We start from the raw sequence: 21,897 nt of genomic DNA on the forward strand, positions 1-21,897 counted from the left end.
GAACACCGATAACATCCCGACAGCAAAGACAGCGAACACCGATAACATCCCGACCGCAGAGACGGCGAACACCGATAACATCCCGACCGCAGAGACAGCGAACACCGATGACATCCCGACCGCAGAGACAGCGGCCACCGATAACATCCCGACCGCAGAGACAGCGAACACCGATAACATCCCGACCACAGAGACAGCGAACACCGATAACATCCCGACCGCAAAGACAGCGAACACCGATAACATCCCGACCGCAGAGACGGCGAACACCGATAACATCCCGACCGCAGAGACGGCGGACACCGATAACATCCCGACCGCAGAGACAGCGAACACCGATAACATCCCGACCGCAGAGACAGCGAACACCGATAACATCCCGACCACAGAGACGGCGGCCACCGATAACATCCCGAACGCAGAGACAGCGAACACCGATAACATCCCGACCGCAGAGACGGCGAACACCGATAACATCCCGACCGCAGAGACGGCGAACACCGATAACATCCCGACCGCAGAGACGGCGAACACCGATAACATCCCGACCGCAGGGACAGCGAACACCGATAACATCCCGACCGCAGAGATGGCGGCCACCGATAACATCCCGAACACAAAGACAGCGAACACCGATAACATCCCGACCGCAGAGACGACGAACACCGATAACATCCCGACCGCAGAGACAGCGAACACCGATAACATCCCGACCGCAGAGACAGCGGCCACCGATAACATCCCGACCGCAGAGACAGCGGCCACCGATAACATCCCGACCGCAGAGACAGCGAACACCGATAACATCCCGACCGCAGAGACGGCGAACACCGATAACATCCCGACCGCAGAGACAGCGAACACCGATAACATCTCGACCGCAGAGACGGCGAACACCGATAACATCCCGACCGCAGAGACGGCGGACACCGATAACATCTCGACCGCAGAGACGGCGAACACCGATAACATCCCGACCGCAGAGACGGCGAACACCGATAACATCCCGACCGCAGAGACGGCGGCCACCGATAACATCCCGAATGCAGAGACGGCGGACACCGATAACATCCCGACCGCAGAGACGGCGAACACCTATAACATCCCGACCGCAGATACAGCGGCCACCGATCACATCCGGACCGCAGAGACAGCGAACACCGATAACATCCCGACCGCAGAGACAGCGAACACCGATAACATCCCGACCGCAGAGACGGCGGACACCGATAACATCCCGAATGCAAAGGCGGCGGACACCGATAACATCCCGACCGCAGAGACATCGAACACCGATAACATCCCGACCGCAGAGACAGCGAACACTGATAACATCCCGACCGCAGAGACGGCGGACACCGATAACATCCCGACCGCAGAGACGGCGAACACCGATAACATCCCGACCGCAGAGACGGCGGACACCGATAACATCCCGACCGCAAAGACGGCGGACACCGATAACATCCCGACCGCAGAGACGGCGGACACCGATAACATCCCGACCGCAGAGACGGCGGCCACCGATAACATCCCGACCGCAGAGACGGCGAACACCGATAACATCCCGACCGCAGAGACGGCGAACACCGATAACATCCCGACCGCAGAGACGGCGGCCACCGATAACATCCCGAACGCAGAGACGGCGGACACCGATAACATCCCGACCGCAGAGACGGCGGACACCGATAACACCCCGACCGCAGAGACAGCGGCCACCGATAACATCCCGACCGCAGAGACGGCGGCCACCGATAACATCCCGACCGCAGAGACGGTGGCCACCGATAACATCCCGACCGCAGAGACGGCGGCCACCGATAACATCCCGACCGCAGAGACGGCGGACACCGATAACATCTCCGCGGAGACAGCGGCCACCGATAACATGCCGACCGCAGAGACAGCGGCCACCGATAACATCCCGACCGCAGAGACAGCGGACACTGATAACATCCCGACCGCAGAGACGGCGAACACCGATAACATCCCGACCGCAGAGACGGCGGACACCGATAACATCCCGACCGCAGAGACAGCGGATACTGATAACATGCAGACACTAATAATATCCGAACCAGCTGCAAAATACCAGCAAACTCTTAAATCTGGCAGCACCTTTATAGCGCACACCGGATTACAGTCAGAGATCCGCTGGGGCTCATTCACACTTTTGCATTACGGATCCGCTCATTCTACACTTCTATTCTTTTTCTTACGTTCTGTCATGGCACTATAGCAGGATATCCTGGGGCTCCTTCCCTATCCCTCAAGCTAGGGGGTGCCTTAACCCTGCTCTCCAGATTACTTCTGATGGTGAAGATGCCGGGGCCACGTGGCTTGCTGATCTCCTAAATCAGTCCTTATCTATCCCCTTCCCCATCCAGGGAAGTGGGGAGTAGTTGTTTATAAGAATACACAAACGAGACTAACAAGGGAAGTCATACAGAGATAAATGAAAATACCGATCATACAAATATGCACTCACAAACAGAGAGGAACACCGGGGAGTTATGGAAGGAAAAAACAAAATAAAAGAAGATGAGGATATGCACACAGACAAACACGAAGCAACAGTTTTCTGAACAACTCTCCAAACGCCTCCTCCAACAACCAACACCTCCAACTCCAGAACCAGGCAGTATGAACTAACATTGGCAATTCCTGATTGCCAGATGCCAGTATAGATAGCAGAGAGGAGTGGCCAACACTGAACAGCTGAGATCATCCAAGCAGGAAAGCTCCAGGAGCTTTAACTGAACAGATTAACCCCTGCATTGCTAGCAGAAACCAGCACGGTTTAATTTGATGGTGAAGTGCTTCTAATCAGTGCTGGAGTACGGGAAATCAGACACTGCAGTCTTCTGACCCCTCTCTATAGCGGTAAACCTGTGACACGCTTTTTAAGTGTGGCATTTTTTTCAGGCCACGTCCATATGGATGTAAGATTTGCAGCGGATTCCATCCCGTGCATTGTGACTCCTCTGACCAGACTTTGTGTGACCTCCATGTTGGTTTGAGCAGATTCCTTCTGCTTTAGTTTTGCCACTTGGTGCAGCACTACAACCCTCAGCATAGCTTGTGATGGTTAGGTTACATTAGGAGCTTTACCAGGCTGTGGCATTGCACGGAGATGGTTACTGGTGCCATGCTCGCCTCTCCACAGTCTATGGCTCTCCAGCTGATTGATGAGAGCCTCGCCCCAGGATGCCAATTTAGTCTGATTGCATATTGTAAGTGCCCGCCAAGGTGTCTGCACCTGCACCGCCTGTGCCCTGATTACTCCATCACACCTCCTGGCAGTGGAGCATCAGCTGCTGACTTCATCTCAGGATCGTTCATGAGATCCTCACCAGGCTCTGCACATCGTCATTACATGTCCAGACACCCCCGGCAGCTGCTGCCCCGTCCCACTACTATTATATCTTATACCCTTTTCCATTTTCTAAATCTCTTCTTGCTGTCAGTGAATAGGAACTTTCTTGTTTACACCGATAGGTTGAAAAAGCCAAATACAGTTAGGTCCAGAAATATTTGGACGGTGACACAAATTTTAGCTGTTTACAAGATCCAGTTCTACGTATAATCAATCTGGGCTTAAAGTGCCAACTCTCAGCTGTAATTTGAGGGGATTCACATCCTAATTGGGGGGTTTAGGGAATACAGCTCTTTAATATGGAGATACATCTTATTAAAGGGACTAAAAGTAACTGGACAATTATCTCAGAAGCTCTTTAAATGGGCTGCATGGGCTTTTCCCTCATTAATCCATCATCAATGAAGCAGGTAAAAGGTCGGGAGCTGATTCCAGGTGCGGTATTTACATTTGGAAGCTGTTGCTGTGAACCCACAACATGCGGTTAGAGGAGATTTCAATGGAAGAGAAACAGACCATCATTAGGCTGAAAAAAAAGAAATCCGTCAGAGAGCAGAAACGTTAGGAGCGGCCAGTTTGATACATTCTGCAAAAAAAACAACAAAGAAACAGAGTGCCCTTGTGAACACAGTAACTCAGAAAGGCCTGGACGTCCCCAGAAGACCCCCAGTGTTGGATGATCACAGAATCCTTCCCATGGGGAAGAAAATCCACTTCACAACACCCCCCCAAGTGAAGAACAATCTCCAGGAAGTCGGGGTCTAAGTATCTAAGTCCACCATAAAGAGAAGACTTCATGAGAGCAAATACCGAGGGGCCACCACAAGGTGCACACCAATAATCAGACAAAAAATAGAAAGGCCAGATTAGACTTTACCAAAAAAATCTAAAGAAGCCGCCAGTTATGGAAAAGCAAAACTAAGATCAACCTGCACCAGAATGATGGAAGAAGAAAGTCTGGAGAAGGCTTGGAGCGGCTCCTGATCCTCGGCACGTCCTGTGCAACACATGGTGGAGGCGATGTGATGGCCGCGGGCATGCATGGCGTCCAATCACTGGGTCACTAGTGGTTGTTGATGATGTGACTGAAGACAGAAGCTGCCGGTGAATCCTGTGTGTACAGGGCGAGACTTTCTGCTCAGATTCAGCCAAATGCAGCAAGAATGATTGGACGGCGCTTCATAGGACAGATGGACAATGACCCAAAACATCCTCCGAAAGCAAAGAAGTGGAATATTCTGCAATGGCCGAGTCATCGCCAGATCTCAGCCCATTGAGCCGCATTTCATAGGCTGAAGACAAAATGCAGAAAGAGCCACAAACAAGCGAGAACTGAAGTTACTGCAGTAAAGGCGGCAAAGCCTCACACCGGAGGAGACCAGCGATAGTGACGTCCATGGCCTCCAGACTTCAGGCCTTCGTTGCTGCAAAGCCTCACACCGGAGGAGACCAGCAATGGTGATTGCTATGGCCTCCAGACTTCAGGCCTTCGTTGCTGCAAAGCCTCACACCAGCGGACAATAGCGATGTTGGCGTCCATGGGCTCCAGACTTCAGGCCATCATTGCTGGAAAGCCTCACACCGGAGGACACCAGTGATGGTGACATCTATGGCCTCCAGACTTCCGGCAGTCATTGCTGCAAAGCCTCACACCAGAGGAGACCAGCAATGGTGATGGCCATGTCCTCCAGGCCGTCATTGATGCCAAGCCTCACACCGGACCAGTGATGGTGACAGCCATGGCCTCCAGACTTCAGGCCATCATTGATGCAAAGGATTCTCTACAAAAGGGTTAAACATGGATGGACATTTTATTCATGGGAAGTTATTTTGTCCAATTACTTCTGAGCACCTGAAATGAGGAGACTTTGTAGGAAAATGGCTGCAATTCCTAAACTTTTCACAGGAGATTTCTGTGCAACACTTTAATTAAACCTGAAAGTCTCCACAACCATTGTATCTCAGTTGTTTCATTTTACATCCAAAATAGTAAAATAGCGGCCTTCAGAGCTGAAATCACAAAGATTCGTCACTGGCCGAAGATTTTTGTACCTGACTATAGATGTAATATTTCTCACAGATGATGGTTTGTTGCAAAATGTATCCAACCTCGATAATGATCTGCTGAGAAACAACCCTGTTTTCTTCCTCTGCTTTCTGTCTTCACTTTAGTCTGAGACAGGTGGAACTTGATGGTCGCCATCATGAATAATGGAACACGCGAGTCACGTGTCTGATGCATTTATCCTGATCCTTAGTGCACCCATGCGGCCGCTATGTGAGGCCATTATACTGTATGGAGGACTATGCGGGGCCATTATACTGTATAGAGGGCTATGCGGGGCCATTATACTGTATGGAGGACTATGTGGGGCCATTATACTGTATGGAAGACTATGTGGGGCCATTATACTGTATGGAGGACTATGTGGCGCCATTATACTGTATGGAGGACTATGTGGGGTCATTATACTGTATGGAGGACTATGTGAGGCCATTATACTGTATGGAGGGCTATGTGAGGCCATTATACTGTATGGAGGACTATGTGAGGCCATTATACTGTATGGAGGACTATGTGGGGCCATTATACTGTATGGAGGACTATGTGGAGCCATTATACTGTATGGAGGACTATGTGGTGCCCATTATACTGTACGGAGGACTATGTGGGGTCATTATACTGTATGGAGGACTATGTGAGGCCATTATACTGTATGGAGGACTATGTGGGGCCCATTATACTGTATGGAGGACTATGTGGGACCCATTATACTGTACGGAGGACTATGTGAGGCCATTATACTGTATGGAGGACTATGTGGGGCCCATTATACCGTATGGAGGACTATGTGGGACCCATTATACTGTATGGTGTACTATGTGGGGCCCATTATACTGTATGGTGTACTATGTGGGGCCATTATACTGTATGGAGGACTATGTGAGGCCATTATACTGTATGGAGGACTATGTGGAGCCCATTATACTGTGTGGAGGACTATGTGGGGCCCATTATACTGTATGGAGGACTATGTGGGGCCCATTATACTGCATGGAGGACTATGTGGGGCCCATTATACTGTATGGAGGACTATGTGGGGCCCATTATACTGTATGGAGGACTATGTGGGGCCCATTATACTGTATGGAGGACTATGTGGGGCCCATTATACTGTATGGAGGACTATGTGGGGCCCATTATACTGTATGGAGGACTATGTGGGGCCCATTATACTGTATGGTGTACTATGTGGGGCCATTATACTGTATGGAGGACTATGTGGGGCCCATTATACTGTATGGAGGACTATGTGGGGCCCATTATACTGTATGGAGGACTATGTGGGGCCATTATACTGTATGGAGTGTAACATCCCTGGCGGCGTGCTTGCATGGTGCACCACCTTCCACCATGCAAGACTGCAATCTTACCTGTCAGTCCATGCTGCACTCTTTGCTCCAGTACCTGCTGTGTACATGTCTCTTGTCTGATTGCTTAGGGCGTCGGCGCGGCTTTCTGCTTGTTTCTTATAGCTACTGTGTGCACAGTCCTAATGCGTCCCCAGCCTATTGCTGTGAGTCACTGGATACTTAAACCCCCTCCACCCAGTAGGAGGTGCCAGAGCAACACTTTCACTCAGTTTGTCTTTTGCAACTGAGTTGCCAGGTCCTGTCCTGTATCTAGTCTGTTTCCGCCACCCTGGGGGCTGAGTTCCCAGGCTCGTTCCTGTATCTTGTTCCCGGCTCAGTTCCTGTCTGAACAGTGTCCTAGCCCGTTACTTGTTTCTCTCTATGTCCATACCTTCCCTTTTCCTGCAGTGTCTGAACCTGCACCTAACTCCAACTCGTTGTCTCTGTACTTCTGTTTGTGAGTTTTGTGTCCACTTGCTACTTCATTGTAAGTACCTTGTGTGTATCTGGTTCTGCTTGTCCCCTTTCCCTGCCTCCGCATCTACCTCCTGTGTTCTAACCATCTTCCTGCCTTCACCTTCTGCTCTGTCTGCTCTGCTTGTTCACCGCTCCGGCGGTTCCGCTCTTCCCGCTTGTTTACCGCACCTGCGGTTCTGTTCTGCTCTGCTTGTTCACCACTCCGGCGGTTCCGCTCTGCTCCGCGTGTTTACCGCACCTGCGGTTCTGTTCTGCTCTGCTTGTTCACCGCTCCGGCGGTTCCGCTCTGCTCCGCTTGTTTACTGCACCTGCGGTTTTGCTCCGCTCTGCTTGTTCACCGCACCTGCGGTTTTGCTCCGCTCTGCTTGTTCACCGCACCTGCGTTTTTTTCTCCGCTCCGCTTGTTCACCGCACCTGCGGTTTTTCTCCGCTCTGCTTGTTCACCGCACCTGCGGTTTTGCTCTGCTAGTCCACCGCACCTGCGTCTCTGCTCCCGTATCCCAGTCTGTACTAGTCCCTATCCAGCCTGCGTTCATACCTGCCAGTATCTGCCTGTCTGCATTCCAGCCGTGACTGTCAGCACCCGCCTGTCTGCATACCCGGCGTGCCTGCCAGCACCCACCTGCCTTCATACCAGCCTTGCCTGCTAAGTACCCACCTGCCGTCATACCAGCCGTACCTGCCAGTACCCACCAGTCTGCATACCAGCTAAACTGCCTGTTCCTGCATTCCCCGGTGTGGGTCAACAGCTGTGACCGGGGTCTGACCTGGAGTAGCACCTGGTCCCTCTGCTTGGTTCCTCCTTGGTTCACAGAGTCGACTGAGCAACCGTGCGACCTTGGTCGGACCGGGTTGATACTTAGTTACGCCCCTCCAGGCACTCCTTGGTTCATGGTCCAGTGGGATCACTAATCACGCTCACGCCAGTCAGTCCGGGTGCGAGCATAACAGTTTGCTCAGGCCATGGTTCCCGTTGAGCCCCATGGCCCTTCGCTCTCAGAGACATTTGAATCCTTGTCTGGCAATACGTGCACCAAGAAAATTTCTTTTCTCAAGCTGAGGTCCAGGCGATTTACGCACCAGCCCAAATGGATCTATCAGCACTCGTTCCTGCGGATCCACCACAGTACTATGGGGATCCAAAACAAAGCCGTGCATTTGTGGAGCAATGCATGCTGCATTTCAAATTCTATGCTCACTATTTTCCCACTGATCAGGTGAAAGTAGTATTCATGATGTCCTATTTAGCGGGTAATGCCTTGAATTGGATCACCCCCCTATGGGAAGCATGGGATCCTATAGTCTCTGACCTGCAGGCCTTCCTGGTGGCCTTTCTAATGGTCTTCGATGACCCTAACCCTGAGGCTTCTGCTAAAGCTTCCCTTCCCAATATCCCGGAGCAGCCCCGATGGGTAATGAGTGTAGGTAGCCTACCAGTTCTCCAGCCTGAAGAGACTGCTGCCCACACAGAATCCACACAGGATGACAATGCTCCACATAATACTTTCCTTTCCAACCTCAAGAGGCAGTCCAGACGTGCAAGGAGTAGAGGTAAACCGTCACGCCAGGTTCTGTCCTCCCAAAGACCTCCTGTTCCCCAGCCTGTAGAGGCAGCTCTCCGCACAGAATCCATGAAGGATGACTATGTTCGTCAGGCAAAGCAGAGGCCAGAACTCAGTCACAAAATCGGATTGCGGTCCCGCTGCGGTTGTTTGGGACCCCCTGACGGTCTTTGTCCAGCGAAGGTTGGAGAATCCCAAGACATTAGGCCTGTAGGAGAGGCTGCCCTTGGCGTTAGTGTTTCCTCTCCACAGATGACCATGACTGTCTCCGTGGCAAGTGAAGGCCTCGGATTAACCGGAAGTTTCGGGCTGAAAGCCTTGAAGAGTCGGTGTTTGATTCCCGTCCGACAACTCCAGAAGCCGGTTTGGGCATTGTCAGCGGAAGGACGAGCCCTACTCAGAAACAGTCAAAATATGTCTGTACAAATTAAGCTCCAGATTGGAGCATTACACATGAAGAAGTTCACATTCCAGGTGCTGTCTGGTTTACCCACAGGTCGTCCAGAGCCGAGAGATCTAGTGCCCGCTCAGGTCTGGAGATCCTCCTGCATGGTGTTTCCTGGGGGACTGCTGAGGTGCAAGGGGTGTCCAGTCCCCATATCTTCAGGACAGTCAGCAGTGTCTTCTTCTTCACCAGATCTGCTAGTCGCTGACTCGCTGTGTGCTGAAGACTCCGAAAGAAGGGAAGCAGAGGCAATGTCCCAACACAGTCTCGACGATTGTACCAATGATCTGGCTTTAGGCACCGCCCCGCCTCGCATATGTGTCATCTCAGAAACCAGACTGAGGTTGGTCCCTAAGCAAGGATCCTCCATCTCTAACAAATCTGGCAATAAGTCCATCAAGGCGGTGGCTACCTCCAAGTCTCTGCACCCCTCCAACCAGGCGGAGGACCTCCAGTTGCCTCCTGAATCCTTCGGGGTGCTATCTGATAACAAATGTAGAGAGACTTTTCTGCACCCTGTACCTGGTACTTCGCCCACTTCATCCAGTAAGCTTGGCAAAGTGTACGTCAAAGCGGTGGTTAACCCAGAGTCTCTGCACCCCTCCAACCTGGTGGAGGACCTCCAGTTGTCCCGTGAATCCTTTGGGGTACTTCCCGATGATAACAAATGGAAAGAGACTTTTTTGCACCCTGTACCTGGTACTTCGCCCACTTCATCCAGTAAGCTTGGCAAAGTGCACGTCAAGGCGGTGGTTTCCCCCGAGTCTCTGCACCCCTCCAACCCGGTGGAGGATCTCCAGTTGTCCCGTGAATCCTTTGGGGTGCTACCCAATATTAATAAGTGGAGAGAGACTTTCCTGTGTCCTGTTCCTGGTACCTCGCCCACTTCATCTGTTGCTGAGGATGGCCCGATGGAAGGAAGCATCCTAGTTACCAAGAAGATGAGACCAGTTTCGTTCCCTCTAGTGGACAGAAGAGGAAATCTTTTTGAAGAGAAGGATCGGCCTCCAAATTCTCTGCAGAATATCCTTGCTGGCTGGAGGAAGAGGGGGAGTAAAGGGGGGGGTACTGTAACATCCCTGGCGGCGTGCTTGCATAGTGCACCACCTCCCACCATGCAAGACCGCAATCTTACCTGTCAGTCCATGCTGCACTCTTTGCAACAGTACCTGCTGTGTCCATGTCTCTTGTCTGATTACTTAGGGCGTCGGCGCGGCTTTCTGCTTGTTTCTTATAGCTACTGTGTGCATAATGTAGTAGATGTCACCTGCAGTCCTATGTAACACCACAGATAACACAGTGATACCTCTCTGAGTACAGATAATGTAGTAGATGTCACCTGCAGTCCTATGTAACACCACAGATAACACAGTGATAACTCTCTGATTACAGATAATGTAGTAGATGTCACCTGCAGTCCTATGTAACACCACAGATTACACAGTGATAACTCTCTGAGTACAGATAATGTAGTAGATGTCACCTGCAGTCCTATGTAACACCACAGATAACAGTGATATCTCTCTGAGTACAGATAATGTAGTAGATGTCACCTGCAGTCCTATGTAACACCACAGATAACACAGTGATAACTCTCTGAGTACAGATAATGTAGTAGATGTCACCTGCAGTCCTATGTAACACCACAGATAACACAGTGATAACTCTCTGAGTACAGATAATGTAGTAGATGTCACCTGCAGTCCTATGTAACACCACAGATAACACAGTGATAACTCTCTGATAATGTATTGGGTGTTAGCAGCAGTCCCATGTAACACATAGCGGTGTCACTACACTGCTCCACCTGTATTTCGGGGGTCTCCGCTGTAATCACTCCACCTGAAGCTGGGGGGCTGCTCGGTGTTGTACGATATTTCTTTGCTACATTGTAATTGTTTTTTCATTTTGTCAGTTCTGATTTGGGGGTGAGATGTAGAATGACAGCCGTCGCCCCGGGCTAAGAGGGAGGGATGAGCGGCGCTCGTCACGGGGGCTGCGCCGCTCGTCTCTCCCGCCTCTCATGTGATTTGCAGAAGAGGAAACTCTGGGGGATTAAGGACAGAACGGATGAGCAGAGAATCGGCGGAAACACGAAGAATCGCAGACGTTAATTAGAGAAAATCCTAAACAACAACAATTAATGAAAACAGTGAGAAAAACCCAATAATTACCCCGAACTCTCTGCACACCCCAGACGAGCGCACTAATTAAAATCCTAAAGAAAATGACCTTGAGGTGCCCTTGATGGAGGAAGAATTAATTAAACTGAAGATAAAGGCGATCTAAGCCCAACGTGAATAATGCTCTTTTATTTAACCCTTCTGTGGCTTCAGATCTGAGAAGAAGGCGCCGCTCACCTGTCTGTGCCACACGCCGGCCATTACCTGCGAGAGCGACACCAGAGAAATAATGTATGAAAAAAAGGAATAATGGCAAAAAGCAGCAAAAAAAAGAGAAAAAAGATGCAAACTGCGAGATTTCCTACCCCCACCCAAGATACAGGAACTGAGCACCACCATATCGTCCCGTATTCTGTCGCCATGCGTCCAGATCCGAGTGATGCCACAAAAGAAAAATGTCACCGTTTTTCCTTCCTCGATTTAGATGGAATATTGGACTGTATAGAAATAGGAGCACTTTCTAATAAAATCCTTACTTCTTTTTTACACTATTGTAAAATTCTCCTGATGACGCCTGCAGTGTAAAGTATGGAAGTTTTTTATTCTGTATAAAGATCTTTATTTTCACTTTTTTTGCTGCTCATTAGTACAGACCAGGAGATCTATGTAGGTAGACATATAGGCAAAGCCCTGGGCACAGCCATGTCAGCCAGAATGAAAACCTCCATTCTTTACACTGCAGGCTGGAGAACGCCACCAGTGTGTATTACAATGCGGCTTCTTTTCCTAGTTTATGACGATGCATTCTTATTACTAAAGCTCGGGACCCTATAGTCCGCGACGCGGACATCTCTTTCTTTCTGCGGCTTTGACAAAGGAAAAAAGAGAAATCGCAGTCCATATGGTGCGGTGCCGGGCGGCTGGCACTGGGCGGCTGGCTCCAGCCAAGCAATGGCAGCCCAGAGTCCCAGCCCTGTGCCCTCTGCCTGCAGAAATGGCCTGGCATGGCCTTCAAAGACCCGGCGTCCAGGCCAAAAATCCAGCACATGAAAGGCTGAGCCCCGACCGGGACCAGCAGGACGCGGGGGACCGGAGCGGAGGACAGAACGCGCCAGACATTGTGCAGCGCTGGCAGGAGGAGGATGGGCGCAGATTACCTCCGGGCGACGGCAGTGATTTGATGCCTGGGATTCGTTTATTACAGATTTTGTAGCTTTGAGCCGGAGGCCACAAAAATGTAACAATTCTGAGTCAAATGTAAACAAATATCTAATTAGTAATGGCGGCTCTGGATTGAGCATGAGAAACGGTTAGGCTGTAATTCCAATGACCTAATGCTTTCCTGTAGTCCCCCTCCCCCGCGGTCCTGGTGACGCTCTTGCCCCCTGTGGTTCTGGTGACGCCCCCTGCCCCCCGCGGTCCTGGTGACTCTTCCTGCCCCCCACAGTCCTGGTGACACCCCCTGCCCCCCGCGGTTCTGGTGACGCCCCCTGCCCTCGCAGTTCTGGTGACGCCTCCAGTCCCCCGCGGTTCTGGTGACGCCTCCTGCCCCCTGCGGTTCTGGTGATGCCTCCTGCCCCCCGCGGTTCTGCTGACGCCTCCTGCCCCTTGCGGTTCTGGTGATGCCTCATGCCCCCTCCCGACTCTGGTGATGCCTCCTGACCCCCCCCCCGCGGTCCTGTCGATGCCCCCTATCCCCTGGGGTCCTGGTGTGACGCCCCCTGTCCCCCGCGGTCCTGGTGTGACGCCCCCTGTCCCCCATGGTCCTGGTGTGACACCCCCTGTCCCCCATGGTCCTGGTGTGACGCCCCCTGTCCCCCATGGTCCTGGTGTGACGCCCCCTGTCCCCCGTGGTACCAGGCACTCTCCTCTACCACTGGTGTCAATCACTAGTTTCTGCCCTTGGTGCCAGGCAATGGCCTCTACCGTTGGTGCCAGTCACTGTCAAGCTTGGACCAGTTGATGAGCGATAAGTGGCTTCCAGGTGGTTCTGGTGCCGCTAATCTCCTGGGAATGAAACCACAAGACCTGCTGCTTGTTTTACCTAAAACTGAACTTAAAGGGGTACTCCGGGGAGATAAAAAATGTTTCTACTGTCTCTGCCCTCATAAACTACAAAGATGAGATGCCCCATGCAGTTCTATTATCTTTAGTACACTTGTAATTCTGTGTGACAGGAGCTACTCCTCACTGCTCCTCCCCCCCCCGTCTGGGACATTATGTCACACAGCAGTGTGCATCTCACCAATGTAAGTGCCTGAGAAGAGGAGGCGTGGTCTGCTCCCTATTAGGTTCAGAGAAACAGTGTAGCATCAGCGTCTCTGCCTCCTGCCGGGCAGAGACGCCGTTCCCCTCACCGCCTCGGTCCAGGTCCGGCGTCTTCCTGCTCCCCTGTTGCTGTGGCGCACACCATGCGCAGCTTCCCAGGCACTGTGCTTAGGGTGCATGCGCGCTCCCTCCCTCTTAAGGGGGCCTCTCGCGCCGTCCTATAGAGTCCCCGGCCAATGGCCGGAAGACTTCTCCTATATAAGGTACCTCCTCCAAAATGGAGGTGCCTGTGCAAGGTTGTTGTTCCGTGTGCTAACACTTGCTTCAGCCCTCAGGTCCCACAGCCTGTTAGTTCTGCCCGCCAGTCTGTCTAACAGTCCTGCTCGCTAACCTGCCGTGCCCACCAGCCAGCCTACCTGGAGCACCACTTCTAACCTGCCATACCCACGAGCCAGCCTACCTGGAGCACCCGCCTGTAACCTGCCATGCCCGCCAGCCAGCCTACCTGGAGCACCTGCCTGTTTCCTGTCGAGCCCGCCAGCCAGCCTACCCGGAGCTCCTGCCAGTTACCTGCCGTGCCCGCCTGCTTGCCTACCTGAAGCACCTGTCTGGCTATCAGCTGAACCAGCCTGCTTATCTATCTGGACCACCCGTCAGCCTTCCTGCCGTGCTCATCCGCTGTACCGGTCAGTTCCTGCCATCTGACCCGTGGGAGTCACCTGCTCTCACACAAGGTCGGTCCCAGAGTGGCACCTGGTCCACCTGCCCGGTCCCTCCCAGGTTCACGGAGTCGACTAAGCCGCCGTATGATCTTGGTCAGGCACTTAGTCACGCCCCTATGGTCCCTCCTTGCACTGAAGCACAGAGGTTCCACCACCCAGACCCGTAACAAACAGTCATTATCAGGAGATTGGCTGATAGTAACAGCATGGAGCTGCACACTGCTGTAACGTTCCAGACGGGAGGTGTGAGCAATGAGGAGCAGCTCCTGTCACACCAGCCCCCTGATAATGTCTCCTTGTCTGCAGTCCGCAGTGAGGGGGTTTGGCCTGGTCCCTACCAGTAGCCCTGCAGTGAAGGAGACATTATCAGGGGGCTGTTTGCTACTAGAATCCGGGGGCCGGCCATGCCCACACCCCTTCATTTCATGCTGCAGTGAAGGAGACATCAGCTGGCTAGTGCTGCTACTAAAAGCCATGCCCCCTCCTCTCAGGCTGTTACTCACAGGGGGGAGCTGCACACTGCTGTGTGATATAATGTCCCAGACAGGAGGGGGGGGCAGTGAGGAGCAGCTCCTGTCACAAATAATTACAAGTGCTATAAATATAATTAAAGCACACTGGGCATCTCACCTTTAGGCTATGTGCCCACGATGAAGAAATGCTCCGGATTTTTCCTGAGCGTTTCTGCTCCGTCCTGGGACCTGTATTGTTCAACATCTTTATCAATGATTTAGATGAAGGAATTGAGGGTAAACTGATTAAATTTGCTGATGACATAAAGCTAGGAGGGATAGCTAATACTAGAGAAGAGAGAGAGAGGATTCAAAAAGACCTAAATAAACTGGAGCAGTGGGCAGCAACCAACAGAATGGTTTTTAACAGGGAAAAATGCAAAGTACTACATCTGGGCAATAAAAATGAAAAAAGCATATACAGAATGGGAGGAACAGAGCTAAGCAACAGCACGTGTGAAAAAGACTTAGGTATACTAATAGATCATAGACTGAACATGAGTCAACAGTGTGATGCAGCAGCAAAAAAGGCAAATACAATTCTGGGATGTATTAACAGAAGCATACAGTCTAGATCACGTGAAGTCATTATCGGTCTTTACTCCTCTTTGGTCAGACCTCATCTGGAATACTGTGTACAGTTTTGGGCACCACATTTTAAAAAAGACATAGACAAACTGGAGCAAGTTCAGAGAAGAGCGACCAGAATGGTGACTGGTCTGCAAACCATGTCCTATGAGGAACGGTTGCAGGATTTGGGAATGTTTAGCTTGCAAAAAAGAAGACTGAGAGGAGACTTAATAGCTGTCTACAAATATGTCAAGGGCTGTCACATTGTAGAAGGATCATCTTTATTCTCATTTGCACAAGGAAAGACTAGAAGCAATGGGATGAAACTAAATGGGAGGAGACACAGATTAGATATTAGAAAAAACTTTTTGACAGTTAGGGTGATTAATGAGTGGAACAGGCTGCCACGAGAGGTGGTGAGTTCCCCTTCAATGGACGTCTTCAAACAGAGGCTGGACAGACATCTGTCTGAGATGATCTAGTGAATCCTGCTTTGAGCAGGGGGTTGGACCAGATGACCCAGGAGGTCCTTTCCAACTCTACCATTCTATGATTCTATGATTCTATGCATCTCCCTGGCAGAAAAAATGCATGCGTATTTTACATGCGTTTTTCCTGCAAGGGACAAGCGGAAGTGAAGCTTTTTGTACATGCAATTTCGCATGCGGGTTGACAAGCGATTTTAGCATCACTTGGAAAGTGCTTGACAACTTGGTCACACTATATAAATCCATGCAACCGGCAACCGGCATGGATTTTATATAGTGTGACCAAGTTAGTTAAAAGAAAGAATAAAAATGGTAAAAAAAAACAACAAAACACATTATACTCACCTTCCGATGGCCCCCGGTCTCCTTATCCGATGCGTCCGGTCTTCCCGGTGCCTCGCGGTTGTGCAAAAGGACCTTCCATGACGTCATGTAGTCATGTGACAGGTCACGCGACCGCCGACGTCAGCGGTCGCGTGACCCGTCACATGACTAAATGACGTCATGGAGGGTCCTTTTAGACCATTGCGAGCTGCCGGGGAGCCAGGACACATCACTATGGAGAGCGGGGGTCATCAGAAAGTGAGTATAATGCATATTTTTTATTTTCTTCTCTTTTTTTTATAGGTTGTATGGTACCCGGGTCTGGATGAGAGTCTCCTGTTCTCCACACCCGGGTACCATCCGCACATTGAATTGCTTAATATCCGCATGTGCACATGTAGTCATGCGGATATTAAGCGATTCAATGCAAGTCAATGGCGCCGAAAACGCCGCGATTCCGCAAAATAATTGGTAGTGCTGCGTTTTTTTCCGCAATGATAATCCGCAGCGGAAATTCCCGCAGCATGTACACAGCACATGGGGATTATCATTGGGGGACATGGCAGGCCTTCTACCAAGCGTTTCTGCGGCGGAATTGCCGCTGCGGAAACGCTTAAAAAATGCATCGTGGGCACACTGCCTTATCGTTTATGAGGGCAGAGACAGTACACATTGTTTTATCTTCCTGGAGTACCTCTTTAAGGCAACACATAACGTCGCAGCCGCGCAGCATCCAGGTGACTGCAGGGATACGCCGCGTCTCATCCTGCACACCCGGCCGATCTCCGGTCCCTGCGCGTCACGTGATCGCGTCCTACGTACAATCGGACCCATCACGTTGGTGTCATTTATGGCCGCGGTGTGACTTTGTTTCCTGCCGCTCGTGGTAAACGCTCTTTATAAATCGTGGCGATAAAACAAGATTTCTTCTCCTTCATCAGCGCCGCCGTTGTGTTCTTGTTTCTAAATTATACGCCGCGTTGCGCCCACATGGCCGGGCGTGAAAGACTCGCGTATTTAAATCCCGATTATTGAAATCTTCCAGCGAATGCGACTTTTTCCGTCTCCGGAGGAACTGAATACAGTTTACTTTTCTTTGTGGCATTTTCCCGGCACAATAGAATTGCGCGGCCGGTAATGATATGCTGGCGGCGTACAAAAGCTTTCAATTTTCTCTTATTCTCTTGGTTCAATGGAGCCACCATAGAGCGTGGTGAGCCGCACGGCATTGTGGGAAGGCGCCGCTCTCATTCGTAGCGAGGTCCCTTCTGCAGATTGTAGTTTTAATTATTTGTTTGCGCCGGCCGCAGGGATTACGGGGTCGGCTGCGGGGAGCAGATACACACAAGCAAATGTTTCTCTTGTCGGTTCAGTAAGAAAACAGGAGGCGGAATAAAGAGCAAGAAAACACGAGGGGCGCGCCATTGTATCTGCCCGGAAGGATTAACGGAGCTGGAATAGCATCTAACAAGCCCCCCGACAGCTGCAGAGACCCCAACGATTCATTGTATTCAAATAGACCTCAAATTGTCACATTTTATGCTCCAGTCACCTCCAAAGCTGCATTCAAAATGTTACTGGCTGCCGGCGCTGGGAGGGAGTCTCTGCACTCCATAGTCATGTGACCTAACAGCTCAGTCCTACTGTCATCTAAGCTCCCACAATGCACTGCACTTTGGTGACAGGAAGCCAGCAGAATCTGGAATGCAGCTCTGGGTGGGACTGGAGAAAAAACACATGATTTACAGTCAGGATCAAAATATAAAGTTACTCAGTGCTGCGAAATATTGGCAAAATGCTAAAACATGACTACCTTTAATAAAGAGTTAATCAATCAGCCAATGACAGTGGGAAATAGCCGAGTGAATGTCAATCAGATTGCTGCTGAGACATAGAATGACCGATCGCATTACAAAAGTGAGAGTATGCGGATTGTGACAAACTCTCATTGTTGTGGTGGTTGTCACCATCTCTCCTTGAAATACTCGTAGTGACAATGTGGCAGATCCGTTTGTGTTCTGTTATATTGTAGCAGATCTGATTGTGTTCTGTTACATTGTAGCAGATCCGATTGTGTTCTGTTACATTGTAGCAGATCCGATTGTGTTCTGTTATATTGTAGATCTGTTTGTGCTCTATTACATTGTAGTAGATCCGTTTGTGTTCTGTTACATTGTAGCAGATCTGATTGTGTTCTTTTACATTGTAACAGATCTGACTGTTCTGTTACATTGTAGCAGATCTGATTGTGTCTGTTACATTGAAGCAGATCTGATTGTGTTCTGTTATATTGTAGATCTGATTGTGTTCTATTACATTGTAGCAGATCTGTTTGTGTTGTTACATTGTAGCAGATCCATTTGTGTTCTGTTATATTGTAGATCTGTTTGTGTTCTGTTACATTGTAGCAGATCTGTTTGTGTTCTGTTACATTGTAGTATATCTGGTTGTATTCTGTTACACTGTAGCAGATCTGATTGTGTTCTATTACATTGTAGCAGATCTGTTTGTGTTGTTACATTGTAGCAGATCCATTTGTGTTCTGTTATATTGTAGATCTGTTTGTGTTCTGTTACATTGTAGCAGATCTAATTGTGTCTCTTACACTGTAGCAGATCTGATTGTGTTCTATTACATTGTAGCAGATCTGTTTGTGTTGTTACATTGTAGCAGATCCATTTGTGTTCTGTTATATTGTAGATCTGTTTGTGTTCTGTTACATTGTAGCAGATCTGTTTGTGTTCTGTTACATTGTAGCAGATCTAATTGTGTCTCTTACATTGTAGCAGATCTGATTGTGTTCTGTTACATTGTAGCAGATCTGTTTGTGTGCTGTTACAATGTAGCAGAGCTAGATGTGTTCTGAGGCTACGTTCTCCCTGCGGCTCAGCCCCAGGACACCGGTGACCCTCAGCAGTATATGACATAATGCATTGAGCCTCGGCGCTCACCTTAGAATACGTCGCTCCGTTCAGGACTTCTCCGTTCCTCATCCAGATGATGGTTGCTGCTGGTTTGGCGTTGTCTGCATGGCACGTTAAATTCAAAGGGTCTCCGGCCCGGAGACTTACTATAGGACCCCCAATAATTACCGGATCATCTGGCGGAACTGTGGGGGAAACACGAGACGTCTTATTATCCAACATCAGACGTTACAGAATGACACTGCTACATTGTAGCAAACCATTAATATCAACAAACAGCTGCAACTCATTCCCTGGTGTGGGCAAAATGCCCCAAAAAGGCATTAACAACTATGTGAATCCAAAGAGAAAAAAATGCCAGGAACAAAATTCACAATGAAATTAATTAAAAAGGTATAAATTTTATTAGATAATAGGAATAAAATAGTATTATCATAAAAATCCAACAACCAGATAAAGTGACGCATACAATGATTAATGAGAAACGGAGGGACCCCAGAATATATAGATAATTAAAGTGACAAAGTGCTCATGTAAATCAGGCTACAAATAACATAGTCAAGATGTATAGTAATTTTAATATAGTTACTTTAATTATCTATATATTGTGGGGTCCCTCAGTTTTTCTGACACCAAATACATCAGTTATACATCAGTTACTCAGGGGCTGCGAGAAATGTAAGAAACATGGCTGCTTTTCCCCATAGACAGCGCCACACACATCCTCAGGTCAGGTCTGGCATTGCAGCTCAATCACTTGGATGGATGTGAGCTGTAATTCCAGACATGACCTGAGGATGAGAGCGGCGCTGACAGTCTCTAATATATTAGCTCTGATTTGTCACATGAGCAAAAGAGATGCAAATACTCCAGGAAAATGGTGTCCAACGAATGTGCCACGAAGACATTGTCCCCCGGCGTATTGCTGGAGCGCCACCAACACAACACAGCCAATCACATCATTTATTTACAATTGTAACTGAAATTTTCCAAACTGTAGCAGCAAGAGGCGCCGCTGCTCCGCGTCCTGCCCATAGAGCGTTCATTGCGCCGTTCGTCAGGGAAACACTTGTGTTACCCACCGATACGTCTGATTAATGGCGGCCGTTACAGATGATGGAAATAACGCTTCTCTCATTGTTTTCAATTTGCCAATTAAAATTTAGTTGTTATGTTTTTTTGGAAAACGCTTAAAGCGACGGCGGCTCATTATTAACTGTGCACATTTATAATGCGGGGGCTGACTGCATGGGGGGGGGGTCTTTATAATATTTCAGAATACCGCATCCCCAATTTTCAATCAGAGCTGAAGCTTTGAATACTGAGCACCCCCAAAATCCAACTAATCCCCCATAAATGTCAACCTTTGTGGAAAAGCTCGATCACATGTAAAATTGCCATTACCGCTCCGTGAGGTGGTCACTCCGCTCCCCAGACCCCCGGCCGCTACGTCGCCCCCAAATTTGTTCTTTTTTTCTCATTTTAGCAATAAATTTAGTCATTTGCCTGATGCTACTGATATTACTTTGCAGGAGTTGCTGCGTACACTGGGGGGAGCACTGCGTACACTGGGGGGAGCGCTGCGTACACTGGGGGGAGGATCTGCGTACACTGAGGGGAGGGCTGCGTACACTGGGGGGAGGATCTGCGTACACTGAGGGGAGGGCTGCATACACTGGGGGAAGCGCTGCGTACACTGAGGGGAGGGCTGCGTACACTGGGGAAGGGCTGCATACACTGGTGGGAGGGCTGCATACACTGGGGAAGGGCTGCATACACTGGTGGGAGGGCTGCATACACTGGGGAAGGGCTGCATACACTGGTGGGAGGGCTGCATACACTGGGGGAAGGGCTGCATACACTGGGGAAGGGCTGCATACACTGGGGGGAGGGCTGCGTACACTGGGGAAGGGCTGCATACACTGGGGAAGGGCTGCATACACTGGGGAAGGGCTGCATACACTGGGGAAGGGCTGCATACACTGGTGGGAGGATCTGCGTACACTGAGGGGAGGGCTGCATACACTGGGGGGAGGGCTGCATACACTGGGGGGAGGGCTGCATACACTGGGGAAGGGCTGCGTACACTGGGGGGAGGGCTGCATACACTGGGGGGAGGGCTGCATACACTGGGGAAGCGCTGCATACACTGGGGGGAGGGCTGCATACACTGGGGGAAGAGCTGCATACACTGGGGGAAGAGCTGCATACACTGGGGGGAGGCTGCATACACTGGGGGAAGGGCTGCATACACTGGGGGGAGGGCTGCATACACTGGGGGAAGAGCTGCATACACTGGGGGAAGAGCTGCATACACTGGGGGGAGGCTGCATACACTGGGGGAAGAGCTGCATACACTGGGGGGAGGGCTGCATACACTGGGGGAAGAGCTGCATACACTGGGGGGAGGGCTGCATACACTGGGGGGAGGGCTGCATACACTGGGGGAGGGCTGCATACACTGGGGGAGGGCTGTGTGCACTGGGGGGAGGGCTGCATACACTGGGGGAGGGATGCATACACTGGGGGGAGGGCTGCATACACTGGGGGAGCACTGTGTGCACTGGGGGGAGCACTGCATACACTGGGGGAGGGCTGCATACAATGGGGGAGCACTGTGTGCACTGGGGGGAGGGCTGCATACAATGGGGGAGCACTGTGTGCACTGGGGGGAGGGCTGCATAAACTG

General features: G+C 50.5%; 1 protein-coding gene across 2 annotated transcripts in view; it reads right to left on the reverse strand.

Moving 5' to 3' along the window:
- KIRREL3 (kirre like nephrin family adhesion molecule 3) overlaps positions 1–21,897 on the reverse strand; it is a 1,173,775-nt gene that overhangs the window by 118,643 nt on the left and 1,033,235 nt on the right. For both annotated transcript variants that reach the window (XM_073657428.1, XM_073657427.1), the window contains exon 5: positions 19,236–19,393. In XM_073657428.1, coding sequence (XP_073513529.1) covers positions 19,236–19,393 — 158 coding nt within the window. The remainder of the gene's footprint in view (positions 1–19,235; positions 19,394–21,897) is intronic.

Source organism: Phyllobates terribilis, unplaced genomic scaffold, assembly GCF_046119375.1.
Source record: "Phyllobates terribilis strain yellow unplaced genomic scaffold, ASM4611937v1 Scaffold_12__6_contigs__length_324123572, whole genome shotgun sequence".
NCBI classification, from domain to species: Eukaryota; Metazoa; Chordata; class Amphibia; order Anura; family Dendrobatidae; genus Phyllobates; species Phyllobates terribilis.